Source organism: Cydia pomonella, chromosome 2 (assembly GCF_033807575.1).
Source record: "Cydia pomonella isolate Wapato2018A chromosome 2, ilCydPomo1, whole genome shotgun sequence".
NCBI lineage: Eukaryota > Metazoa > Arthropoda > Insecta > Lepidoptera > Tortricidae > Cydia > Cydia pomonella.
Window position 1 is genome coordinate 12,027,852 of NC_084704.1, and position 14,860 is coordinate 12,042,711.

Sequence of the window (14,860 nt, forward strand, 5' to 3'; positions counted from 1 at the left end):
GGTGATCAGGAAGGCTAAGTACTTGTATAATCCTAAAATGTATTGATATCGGTATTTTTTTAAATAACTAGAAATGCCATCTACTTTTTAAATAATTAATACATTTCCTTTACACATCAGTATACATTCCCGATACGGAACCCACGTTCAGTCAGCCGGCCCGCTCCGGGCACCGGCGCCAGAAGGGTTATCCGGGTGTGTAATTGGCTAGTTACAATTCATTACCACCGGACTACTGTGATTTTTCCGCTATTTCTCTCAGTTCTGCTGACGAATCTTCTATAGATAGGCATAGTTACCTTTCAGAATTATTTATTAACTAATAAGCAGTATTATCACTTATTGACGGCTATAGTCTTTCTTTCTTCTTGCACGAATACCTAGTTGAAAAAACTTGAAGATAATTGTATATTATTTAGACTTCTTGATTTCACAAGAAGCAAATAGATGAGTTGCCTGTGTTCAAGCTTGATGATGATTTTTAAATTTTAATAGTTTTGGGAATTAGTACTAAAATTCATTGGCAATAAAACTAATTTATACACATATTCGCAATTGGCTACTTGACAGTTTTTTGTAAATAATGTCAATCGATCTTGATTTTCCGTCAGGATCAAATGTCTATATAGGACTCATGGCATTTAAGCAACACAAAGGTCAGAAATGAGAGTTAAAGCCTGACGCTCGCACTCGACGATTGAAACGCCTCTAACAAAATGATATTGTAAGGTGACGTCACATTACGTTAGTCTGTCCTAAATGTATGATAGATCAAGGAAATTGTTATTTTGACCCTTAACTATTGCGTATATGTATACAGTTGGCATACAATTTATTTTTCAATAAAATGCAAGGAATTGAATGAAACCATTTTCTTTTTTCTTTCTGAAAGTTAATATTATATTTTTTTGAGACTTTGGAGCCTTATATATTATTCTATAATATCAATATGCCTTTTTAAATTCCACCTTTTTATAATGGATAGCTCATTTTCTATCCATTTAGATAAATTTTGTTATAATATTCAACATATGTCTAGTACCCAACGTGTGGAGAATATATACGAGCTTTATTGTTTCAATCAAATTAAAAGTCTTCCGTTTAAATTTTCTGCATATAGAGATTAAAGAATATTACAGTACATATGGGGCTACTTTATAGCACTAGTGCGAGAAGTAGCATATTATGTTACTGTGTCGAACATTTAAAGGGCCATATGTACTGTAAAACGTTGTACGATACATGTGCGAATAGGTAATTCGGAACTCGTGTCGATTTAAAACACTCCCTTCGGTCGTGTTTTAATTTATCGCCACTCGTTTCGAATTTCCTATTTTTCGCACTTGTATCGTAATGTACTATTTTATAACCAGAAAGAAAAAAAGTAATTGTAGTAAATTCCACCAATCAAGAAGATTCACAGATAAAAGGCTCACACTTCTCCAAAAGCCCATAACTCCGTATTCTTATTTTAAAAGGCGCCAATCAATAGCCCTTGGAGCCACAAAGGGCAGTAATTCTTCATTAGGGTTCCGGTCAAGGGCCCTGGGGGTTGGTAATCAACGCACTTATGTTGTTTTTGAGGGCGGGAAAAGTTTCAAGCTGCGGTTATACCGTTTTCCTTTGGAGTCCAGAGTAATGAATCGTGGAGTGGGTAAATAAGGCTCTTAGGTAATGACAGCTACCCAAAAGAACAGGTAGTATATAATGTAGTAGGTACCTAATAATGAACTAACAGGACGGTATATACATGTATTTGACAATATATACTTCGTACTGTTATGTGTTCAATACTGAATTAATGGTAAGAAATAACGACATTAGTAAGAAATTACATAGACTATAACAGCTTGGTTAGCCTGGTTAAATATGATTTTTCTGAACATTAAGGTCACTTAGGGCAAGATCTTCCATGGTACAATTGTTCGCTTGCGTGGGGTGCGCTTTTCTAAAAGAGCATTTTGTTTTATAAAAGTTTTTGTTTTCAGTTGTCATCACTTGGCAAAGTGGAAGTAGAAACAAAGAGATTCCTTTAATTAATCTATATAATAGCTCTCCTGAATTACTGGTATTATAATTGAGTACCTACTACTTACGCACCTCGGCAATAATTGCACTTTTGAACTTGTTCGGCTGACTTCACTTGAGCAAATCTTTCCTATTCGTTCGGCTTATTCATTTATATTAAAAAGTACCCTCAAATGGTGATTTCTCGTAGGTTTTCCTTCGCCGCTGACCCCTGCGTTTATTTAATTTCGCGCCCCGCAAATGTTAGCTCTGAGCGAGCAAATACGAGCGAATTATTGCTCGCCCACTAAATGCTGGCCGTTCAAATATGGGCTCGTGTCACACCGGACTGTTATCGTTGTAAAGCCATATTATTTCAAATTTAATGTCAGAAATCAAAAATATAGTACAAATATATGCAAATAATATGCAAACAAGTACTTTGTTTACAAAGTTGCAGTCGTAGCAGTAGGTAGGTAAGAATGTAAAGATTGCCAAAATGTCTCATAGTTTGAATCTACAATTTGCACAATATCTCCTATTGAAGATTTGGGGAATATATTAAAATAACGTTATAGGACTTAAGTTTTCCGAAATAAGTATCATAAGATTCACCGAAATAACGCCTTGTAACAACCTTCATCTCATTTCATGCGAGTGCATTACAGTTAGGTGTGAAAGCCTCTTTATTTCGTGTCAAATCGATCGTTTAACCGGCCATCGCAGGGGGCTATCAAAATCGCACAATTATACCAAATTGACAGTTTTGTGTAAAAAGAATTGCCATAGCTTTTTTTATATCTCAGTTTGTGTGAATGAAGGATTTTTTTTCTTAAACATGTTTCCTTCATTGGTTATTTGAAACAAAAACAAAAAAGAACACAGTAAAACTAAACTCCGTGATTCGATCACAAACACAAAATTTAAATTTAAACTAAAAGTTAGGAATTGTAAAACACGGTACAACTGTTGGATATAATATCCTAGGGGAATATAGGCTCTGGCTAGAGGAGTTGTCGTTGATTCTATATGACATTAAATGACGTAAAGACCTGCAAAAATACATAAGCAATTCCGAAGCGTGCAAAAATAGATACTTGACAGTGACAGGACCTTGTTTCCATATGAGCGTGTCGAGTCATATATTCTTTCACGTCATAATATATTATTGCAGATGAAGATGGGTGTACACAGAAATACCATTAATAAGGCAGAGATTAATACCCACATTTGGGAAGTTCCTTCCGCAGACGACCGTAACTACGCCGAGCCGGGCGCTGTCGGTAATGACGAAATTATACGGAGACTTAGCGGGCTTACTAAAAATTTGTTCATCTGCCTTTATTAACGCCGGAATGGCCCTATTTGCACTTAATTTGTTGCTGCGAATAATCCTTCGCTCATAAGAATTGTATAAATATGTGAAAAATTTATGCTATAACGAAGAAATAGCAAGGAGAAACCTTTCCGTTATTACCTATAAATTTTAATTTTCTAATATTTCGGATTCGAACTTTATGATACTTCAAAAACTTTACGAAGATACAATATGGATTGGATATGTCAGTGCCAAAGATGATGTTTTTTTTAAAAAAAGCGTTACTTTTGACGCTGACATATCTAATCAATATATGTAGCAAATGTTTGACGTATTAGTATCTTATAGTCCGTATCGATCGGGGCGTAAGTCCAAAATTAACGAAACGCGTTTGCATGTATTAAGCGAGTTACTGAGACAGATACATCAGTAATAAGTACCTAGCTACCTATATTACTTATACTATACACTTACCTATATACTGAAAGCACAGTTTTTGGCTTGTCCTTGAATATTTATTTTATTTATTCTCAGTTTACTAAGTAAGAGACAGTGACAAAAATGAACATGGACAATGTGTGTCATGTGTTTCACGGTTAGTTCAAGTGAGGTTCACACGCGAATTGGGCCCGATGCCGCGATAGCAGTGCTTTATGACGATTTAATTCAACGACACCGCCTTTGATATGCCGACTGCAAGCTGCACAGGGTAACCATACGGTACATTAAGTATTATTTATTTAAGAGACTTTCTAGCTGTAGTCCCGTCATAGATGTAGCCAGTCACCAAATCCAATGTGTGAAATCAAGTAGGCACATGAAGCTTGAATCTTATAGAAACTGGCACTTTATTCACTTAAATTAAGGGCACATAAGAGCATTTATTTTTGTGATGAGCATAGATATTTGTTCCTGAGTCATGGATGTTTTCTATGTATTTGGGTATTTGTATATTGTATACATATATCTTTATCTGAATACCCACAATCCAAGCTTTTTGAGCTTACCGCGGGACTTGATCAATTTGTTTAAGAATGTCCCTTTAATATTTCAAAAATTCAAAATTCAAACATTTTTTCTGCAAGTAGGCCTCAAGGGCTCTTTTACAATTCAATACAACATTTATAGTAACATCATATAGTGACATGAAAAATACATAACAACATTTTATAAATACAACAGCCAATACCTGGGTAAACATTACATTATAATAATCTTAAAATAAATAATTACTACAATACAATAGAGATGTATAGTCTCTATGGTTTAAAACACATTAAATCTGGAGATGTATAAGGTCCCCACGGTCTGAGAAAAATAATAATACACAATAATAAGATTTGGAGGTGTAAAGGTTCTCCAAATGTCAAAGAATTAAAAAAATAAAAAAATTGTATGAAATACATATTTCACGTCAAATACATATTTCACGTTTATTTTCCCTCCCTTCATTATTTTTCCGTCCCTTTAATTTTTTACAAAACAAAAGTTCAATAATATTTTAATTATCAAGAAATAAAAGAAACTATCCTTCGACTACCTGAATCATGGTGTCCCCGCTCGTGTATAAAGTCATAGTGGACTATGTTTTGTTCTCTTTTGAAAGCTTTACGGCCTGGCGTACGACAATCATATTTATATTATTTCGCTTAAACTGTTTATTTTACTTTGTTGCAAAGGTTAGTTAAGGATCTAGATAACGACAGAATTAAAAGTGCAGCGCGTTTTAAAAAATGCATTTTCTTGTATTTATTTAGTAGGTATTTTTTCGCAGGTGGAAGACCATGATAAAAGTTAGCGGTACAAATGTGGTGATAAATTTCAATCATGCTAAGTTCTTGCTCTTATTGATAACTTATCTATGAAGCTAGCATTGTTAATATGTTGTATTTTTCTATTTTTTTTTTAATATATCTTTGTGAATATTCCAATTAATAATGTGAAAACTATTTGTTTTTTTTTTATTTGGCTTGGTCTAAGTTAGAGGTGATTTTCACTGTCACGTGGCTTTCAAACGCTAGGACAACGAAGTTCTTACTATCGAAGACCCCGCCGCGCCGGCGTGAAGTCACATTTCGCTCCCAAAGCTAATGATGGAACGAACGTGAACGACAAACGTGTCGTGCGAGCGCGCTACGTCACGAGTGTGCCGCACGACCGCTGTGTCCTTGTGAATGGTCGGTCTGTTGACAAGAGATTCCCGTGTTCACGCTTCCAACATCGTAAGGTTTTAGAGAAACGAGCAGAACGAGCTGGTTTTATACCCTTAGAAAAACATTGAGTTGGTGTTCTGGCTACCTAATATTTCTTCATGAGAAGTTGCCTACAAAACTAGTACCTATTTATGAATCTATAAATTGGTTTATCTCACTTTAACCTCCGACAACAAATAGGCGAGCGTGGCAAACCGTAGGTACTTTTCTAAAGAAACAAAATTTGCCTCATATCACTTTCATCCACCTAATGTCAAAAGCACAAACATTATAAAATATTGAACTACATTTAAAGCAAGAAGACGCATTAAATATTTAAATTATTTAGACATGCTGTACGTGTACAGTCAACATCAAAACAAAAGTAGCGGATCACGCGTCAATAGTACCATTATTTAATCTATGTGTAGGACAATTAGTCTGTGGCAGATTCCTTTCAACGCGAATCGTAGAGCTAAATTGCGATTTGGAAATGTATTTAAGTAGATTGAGGCTGACTGTAACTACCTTCATAATAAAAGCTTTTTTGTTTAATTTAACTATTTTATATCGAAAAACAATATGAAAGTGGGGTTTACGTGCCAGTTTTACATTTTTTAATGACTAGTCATCATCTCATCTTAAGAAGTAAGAAGAAGGTAAGTTCATCTGGCTTGACAACATTAAGAAATGGATGATCGTGAATAACGCAGCCATACTGGCAAGAATGGCCAAGAGCAGTAGAGAGATGGCAAAGGTGGTCGCCGACGTCCGTTGTTAGGGTATGGCAAATAAAGAAGAAGAAGAATGACTAGTAACGGTCATGGGCATGGCATCAATACCGGTCTATTAGTTTGCATCTCATACATGATTTTAAAACGTGTATGTTAGCGCCAAGGCATCGTATAATAAACATATATAACAAATATTTAAACACTCATAATAAATAGACAAGACTTCCAGCCTTAACTCTGCGCATCATATCAGAAACAATAACTCGGGAACCGCGTGTTGTCGTAAATCCGTCGCGAGCGCAACCCGACACCGCCCGATAGGATCTTCGTGGCCGACAGTAGCTGACGGATCGCGCTGGAGAGGGTAGCCTAGCGGCGATGACATGTGTCATGACAGTTCTTATTTACGTGGAAATGTATCCCTTTAAAAAGCCTATGACTGTGCGCTGGTTCGTAAAGCCCGACCAGAAATATATGATCATTGTCAAGAGGGCGCTGTTATTCTTATGTATAGGGTGGTACTTCAGATTCGTTCCAAAAAAGTAGGTCCAATGAAATTCCGCAATATGGCGCGTGATCATATAAATAATAATAATAATAATTCAGCCTATACACGTCCCACTGCTGCGCACAGGCCTCCTCTCATGCGCGAGAGGGCTCGGGCTATAGTCCCCACGCTAGCCCAATGCGGATTGGGGACTTCACATACACCTTTGAATTTCTTCGCAGATGTATGCAGGTTTCCTCACGATGCTTTCCTTCACCGAAAAACTAGTGGTATTTACCACCTCATCAAATGATATTTCGTACATAAGTTCCGAAAAACTCATTGGTACGAGCCAGGATTTGAACCCACGACCTCCGGATTGAAAGTCGGACGTCATATCCACTCGGCCACCACCGCTTGCGTGATCATAATATATCAGGCTTTAAATGTAGCTCAGCTCGTAAATGGTCTTAATTTGACTGAAAGACAATTGCAACTGCTGAAAGACTAAGCATGTTTGTAATACGCTTAGGTAATTGCGTCACCAAAATTAATAAACATGTTGAAAAAAGTAGGCCTGTTAAGTCTGTAATTTTTAGTAACTTAGACTTTTTTGGTTTTATAAAATTTTAATTTTCTAACTATGTACACGTACGTTGTATGGGTTACCGAAACTGCTTATACCTAATAGCTACTTTCAACTCGCAACGTTGCCTTCTTTAGCAGGATAGCCGGCAAGATCTTTGACAATTTGGACATCAGTATTACATGAAAACAATAAAGAATGTATTTTTGTTGTTGCAGGAGCCCAGAACCGGCGGACGGCGATTGGGCTCGCGCTGGAGCTGTTCGAGCAGCATCAGGGCACACACATACTCCAGGTAAGCAAGCTTACATCTCCCATGCAGAAAAACGTCTACTGCTGGGCATGAGCCTCCAACAAGGATATCCAACACAACTTCTTACGTTCCCTACGTCTATCGATTGCGATCAAACTTTACTAGATCATTGGTCCACTTTGTCGACGGCCTTGTCTATCTGGGCCATTCGGTAACTATGTTATTAACTCTGAACCTTCCCTTAGCGTAGAAAATTAATTAATTATAATTAACTTACGTATTACGGTTTTCTGTCCGATTAATTGTCAAGCAAGCAAGAGATACTATTAAAAATAGCCTTTTCTAGGGTCTTTAGCAAGGGTCAAGCATATTTACAGGCCAATGATATACAATTATACATAGAGAGCCAATCTTGAGGCAGCGCTATCACGAGTAGGTAATTAATAGTTAATTCAACGGGTGCGATTTAGCGATTATTTCTTAGTTCTTTTCATAATCAAGGACTCAATTGACCCAATTACCATTTTACAAAACAAGCAGAACAATTCTAATCAAAACAACAAAAAAAAACACACCACAATATTACAACGGTGCAGCCAACAATAACCTGACCCACGCACGTCTTTGTTTTTCTTAAGCTAAAAAACCGATCAAGGAATCACGTATTCAGCCGTTTCAGCAAAGTAGAAAACCGCAGCACCCACTAAACATAATGACAGTAAAATTGCACAAATCGATAATTTACGTGACTACTTGACAAGTGCAAGCCCTATAGAATATATTCTATTAATTTTGTTATGAAATTGAGTGAAATCGAGCAAATATCAAATTAGTTTTCGTAAATGTGTGGTATTGTGTTGGTAAAACGAATTGTAATGCGGCCAGTGGCGCAAGATGTCAAGTTCGTATATGAAAGGTTGTCAATTCGAAATGTTTTTTTGTTGTGATGAAAGCTCCTAAGGCATTGTTGATTTTAATTACTAAGTTATTGAGTACGGATTGATTTGTCTCGCGATATTTATCTCTGTTGATTGAGTAGATGAAATCGGTAGTTAGTATATAATAAATAGATGGGTGCAGTGGCGTAGGTCATATAAGTTTATATTGTGTGGTTTCTTTGTGCTTATTTCCTTTTAATAATTATTTACATACCCAATGCAAAAAAAAATATATATTTATAACTGCATTAAAAAGGCAAATTACGCTAGTATTGGTTGCTCATAATGTTGACTTGCATAGGTAAGTTCTTTATCTATTAGGTGCCTCTGCCTGGAGTGCACCGTTAACCGTTAGCTTTGTTAACGCACAGAAACTATTAACGATGAATAATCCAAACTTTTATTGTTATTTTTGACTATCATCTACTACCGTTTTAACGCAGATTTCATACAAAAAACCTTGATTCATCTTTTAAAAAACTTTATCGTCAACCGTGCATCTCATTAAATGGTAAGTTTATAAATAGATTCAAACTTTAACTAGAAGCGACGTTGGCTTTATAGGATGAGAAAAAATATTTTATTGACGGTGGCTATCATAATTCTGTTTTTCACTCTATTTTGCATAATGCTAAATAAATTGGTGTATAGGTGCGGTAATTCGACATATTATGCTGGCTAAAATACAAATAAGTAAACGTTACTACCCATACATTCTGGGAAACTCACTTATATCGAACGCTCTCCAATTTTCATAAAATGTCAAAAGAAGATGATTAGCGATCACTAACTAATCATGTAAATTTGATGCGCTGTGTTACAATCGCAATTTGTTATCTCATGGCCTAATCTTAGGTAGTTCTCCTTATAGAACAAAGTTTGAACGATATTGAACTCTAATATGTACTCGGTAACCGTTTCACAGTTCCACGTAACAACAGAAGTATCAGCCTCATCCAGTATTTCTTCAATCAGTGGGTCATTTTGGCTCGTGGTGATCGTTTTTGGTCATCATCTGTTGTTTGTTTAGCTTTTTTGCGCCGCCGCGGAATTGCTATTAGATGTAGAGTCGGTTTTACTTTCAGTGGACCGTCAGCAAACAAAATATGTATGACTAATAATCGATTATGATGCATGTTGGGAGCTCGTAATTAATCATAATGATTGAAGAGTAGTGACTTATAAACAATTAGCTGAAAACTAATTGAATCAATACAGAGCTGTTTTATATCGTTAGTGTAATTTTATGTATATACCAATACCAACGTTTTTCTTTCACTACATCAAGTATTCAATTAGCTACATTAAATCTGTTAATCGTATCATATCCTATCCTTTGATCGCCAATGCAACACAGTTTCTGTAACAGTCGCGATCGAAGGATAGATGGACCCGTGACAGAAACTGTTTTTTAAATTATTTTAACCATCATGATTAGAGTTTTATGGGTCTAGTAGTTTAGTTTTATATTATTTTCTTTTTACTTCTTGTTTGTTTAGGGTGTATCAAGTATAATAATTATAAGGTACTAAGTTTTCGCGAAGTTAAATTTTTAGATTGACTAATATGTTCAATTTATCTATTTATATTTTAATAAAATATCTTTTGACAATCATGACATTTTAAATTGTAATTTTTAATGTTTTTGTGAACGAGATCAAATCTCATTTATGTAGACTGTACTGGAATATCAATAGATAGATATTACACGCGAGAGCGCGCGCGCCGACCGTAACATTTACCATTTTAGATCTTTTTGTATCAACTAAATAGCTAAACATAAAAACAGATGACACTAACTATTGCTTTTTTCCGAATTATGATCAGACACACGATTTTCCTTATTGACTTCTTCTATTTTAAAAAATATTCGTTTTTTTTTGTTATTATAGCTTATTTTTTCTCCTCTTACTCATGGCAGATTATTTGGATTCTGCCGTCTGATTATTATTCCGCCTTTTTGACTTTGTCATTTTAATCTGCTGAAATTTTCTGCTGGTCAAGAAAATTCTTAGTCTTGGCAACATATTTTTGCATATAATGTTTTTGGTGAAATTTTGACCTTTAAGACATCCGAATATCGTTCATCAATTACTTACCTTGTGTTATTTTCACTTTTTGCTTTCAACTAGTTCATTTACTAAGGACATGTACTTACCTAATTTTTTTTTTTTGTTTGTTGACAGTCGCTGGACGGTTTCGCGCTGTCGGTGGCGGCAGATGGGAGGTTCCTGTACATATCTGAAACTGTTTCTATATATTTAGGATTATCACAAGTAAGTTATTATATGATAACATTAAAAATAAATGCAACCAAGTTAAATTAGTTTTTTAATATATTTATAAAATGCCAAATCTGAAACTTTTACGAACTTACTCGTCCTTCAGCATAGTAAATAGCGTGTAGACCAGACGAAGTGATTCATTAGATCTATTTAGAAACAATGAGGTAAATGTTACGCTTTACCTCTCTTACAGGGTATTTGTGAATTGAGTTTTCAGTTCAGACTTACCAAGCGCATCGCCTCAAATGAACCAATATAAAAGCGACCCCAAGTGCCAAGCTATGTAGATGTAATTGAACCGTCCGTACAATGGTTCGAGTACACAGTCGACTCGGCTACGCTCAGTAAACGATTGTTGTAACCCCTATCAACAATAACGTCAACGTCTTCAGCACACCTACGCATGTGCAGTCAGCAGATAAAATCATATTTCGGCGGCGCTACAGACATCCGGTGATGTACAGATAGCAGATAAATACACGTGTCGTGTTATGGCCTGTACGTGTCTCGGGTTCCGAGGGAAGATTTAAAAAAAGAGGAAAAATAGGAGACATTTGAGATTTTGTCAATGGCAGGCTCGAAAGTTGTCGAGAAATATAAATAGTAAAATGTGAAAAAAAGACTATAAAACGTTAGGACACGTACATGTGCTCTCTAGTAGGCTGTGAATTAACCTCGCTAAATATTGAACCATTGTAACCATTCGCCTTACCTTACAATCTCAAGTTATATTAGCCCTTATTACTTCCAATAATCTGTACACTGATTACTTAGAAATAGTTACAAGGAAGGTCTCTTGTCCACGTATACTTTCGAGTATATTATCAGCTTGCTAGTCCATGTCAAACACACTATCCGTAAGTCTTGTGGCAGCTGGCCAGGAAACAAAAGTTAGGTATAATACAAAAAGTAATAAAGCGAAAACAACCCTGACGTGGATTAATGTGAAAAAAGAAATTAAATAACATAACAAAATTAAAAGGCCGTCTGAAAAGATCCGAAAACTGGGAAATTCAACATGGCCGTTTCGTGGGGGATCCGTGTTCGGGGGTGGTGTGAAAGAGAGCGCGTGGGGGGAAAGGGACGATGCGCTATGCTGGTCACGTAGCTGGCGAGGCTCGCGCGTGCTCGCCATCCTAATGCTGGAGTCGTACACACACATACACATAACTAACTATACATACATATACACTAATGTCAAACAGCTAAACACTTTCCTGACACACACTTATAAACTTACATATAGGTGTGCGTAAAAATACATAAAGTTCCCGGTAAATAAGAGCAACCCGTAGCTATATTAAATTCTGCCAAGTTTTTTGGTGATGATGCCGACAATGGGAAATCGTATTTTCCTTTTATAGACGAAAATGGAAATGGATTTCGTTGAAGAGGATTATTTACGTGTAGCTTTTTGTTCTGGAATAAATAAAGCGCTGATAGTCTCCGGGATGCTGACTTCTTACAGAGTTATTGGTGTGCAAGAAAAGTAACAAAGAAAATATTTCCATTTCCCAAAAGTATTATAATCAGCAGCAGTAGTAGCTAACCAAAGGAAACGCCTCAACGATTTTACACATGGTCTTGTACTGTATACATCCTGTTTTATTGAGTGAAAAGACACTTCTTAATTTTTAAGTATAGCTACACGTCGTGCCTACCACCACCACACTAACTTTACTGTCAGCTTACATCATATCTCCACCAATCACGTCACCAACATCCACGGCGACAAATTTATCGACAAACATCATAAAATCCAAAAGACCATTCTTAGAACCGACCACCATTGTCTGTAACGATTCTCATGCGCGGCCGCGCGGCGGATACGCACCGACTGAATCGGTAATAGGGTCCCACAATTATATTTGATAAATTTATTTATATACCGATTTGCATACTGCGTGAAAGGCGATGATTCATTTGATCTAGCTTCCTTGATTGTGCTAAGGTTAATAATGTTTGTGCATGTTTTACCGCAATATAAATTCCTCGCAAAAATATTCACGTTCACACATAGCTATGCCTACAAGTATTACTCGTAGTGACATCTTATTTCAAAATGCATATTTTTTTATTAACCGTCTTTTGAATTTCTTTGATGATCGTCTAGTGTAGTAGTGATTATGTGTTTCAGATTTTGTTTATATCAATCATAAATAAATGTTTTCTACAAAAACAACAGCGTTTAGTTAGCGTAATCTTAATTCGGAGTTAGACACACACATTAGGTAGGTATATATTACGCATAAGAGCATGCAAACAAACCAATACCCAATCCAATCTCAAGTTATCAGTGCCATTCGAGAATAAACGCTGAGATATAAAATGAAGAGTTGAAGGCTACATTACATATACAATACATAAAAGCTCATAAGTTGCACTAGGCTGGCGAGTTAATTCCTATGGCAAAGGTTAACTATGGTGTGTGTCACGTAGCTATGAATGAACGACGACTATCAGCCATCGCCTGGCAGGTGGCTTCGGGGAACCGGCGCGGGAGTCGCGATTGTGGCTAACGGCGTTGACTCTATCGGGGTATAGGATGGGTTAATTAGAGAAAGTCATGCAGGAAGATACTAGACTTTGACATACGGCCCGATTCGACATCTCGCTTTCGCTGTGACATCTTATAAGCATTGTTCGAATCGGGCCGATAAAGTTGGAAAGTTGATAGAACTATTCAAGAAATACAAATTTTAGAAGTACCTTATATTATACCCAGCATTGGGAATTGGGACACTTTTCAAGCTAGGTAAAAATACACAACCAGGAAAACATTCTATGTTCTAAGTTGTCTCTAAAGGCGCTCTTAATAGGATATCCATCCCATGCCGACAAAAAAAAAACTAGTTGTATTAGTAATAAATTTCTACTGGTTTCATAAATTACTTCGGACTATCTGCATGCTAGTCCCGTAACCTCATAGTGTACAATCTATGAAACTACTAAAGATCGATGCAATTTGTTATGCTCTTTAAATACATTTTATAAGCAATACTTATAAGGACGTTGTCTTGGACGTTGTTCGAAGTACTAAACCACAAAAACTAACCAATGTTTTTCCCTCGGCAGGTAGAAATGACTGGCAGCAGTATATTCGACTACGTGCACCAGGCCGACCACGCTGAGATAGCGGAGCAGCTAGGGCTGTCGCTCGCGGGGCGGTCGGGCGCTGGGCTCAACAGTCCGGCCTCCGGCAGCGAGGAGGGCAGCCAGCATGGAACTAACAACCCTGACGGTATGTGTCATAAAATATAACATGATTCTTTAATTTAGTGTAATGTACACACCTAATATTCCTACATTCAAATGTTTAATTTAGTGTTAACCATCAACATGAAAAAAGATCAACCCTACGGACGACTGGCATGCCGATAACATTTTTAAAGGAAGACAGTTACTTAGGGAGAGAACTTACGTCACTCGCGTATACGACATACGTCGTTCAGACAATCAGAAAGAAAGAACTTCGCTCCTTCTGCTCTACCGACCATCTGTAGGTGCAGTAATAATAAGTAGGTATACAAACATAAGAGTTACAAGCGGCGTAAGGGCTTCTAGACGGTCTTACCTTATACAAACCTTTGCTGTTTTGACTTTGATTATATTTGTAATTTTATTAACTTTGTGTGAAGAATTAATTAAGTCCCTGAGATTCAAAATTTTACATAAAATTTTAATCGACCTCGGATCAAATAAAACGTTTTATTGAAGCTGTCTCCCAGAAAAAGTTTTAATTGAGTCCATTCAAAGAATAACAGAAAAATTTAAAGTAGATCACAAAGAATAAAACAAGTACCACAAACCGTTACCAGATCGAAAACTAAGTAAAACGAACGTTTTTTCCAAACGTTTCAAAATTCAATTACGCTTTCTTTATTTTTGAGTTCAACAGCACTACAGTATCGCTCCTACTGCTCAGTATGTCGAATCGCTCAATAGTATTAATAATAAGTATAGTACAATTTAAATTGAATTATGTTCACGGGTGTTGAAGGCTCATGAAATGGTCTATGGGGTGTCTGTATCGCACTGATTCATTTTACGGCGCCGCTAT

General features: G+C 36.4%; 1 protein-coding gene across 5 annotated transcripts in view; it reads left to right on the forward strand.

Annotated features, from left to right (window-relative positions):
* LOC133534363 (protein trachealess) overlaps nt 1-14,860 on the forward strand; it is a 206,787-nt gene that overhangs the window by 178,972 nt on the left and 12,955 nt on the right. For all 5 annotated transcript variants that reach the window (XM_061873468.1, XM_061873469.1, XM_061873465.1 and 2 more), the window contains 3 exons: nt 7,543-7,619; nt 10,702-10,791; nt 13,876-14,041. In XM_061873468.1, the coding sequence (XP_061729452.1) occupies nt 7,543-7,619; nt 10,702-10,791; nt 13,876-14,041 (333 nt within the window). The remainder of the gene's footprint in view (nt 1-7,542; nt 7,620-10,701; nt 10,792-13,875; nt 14,042-14,860) is intronic.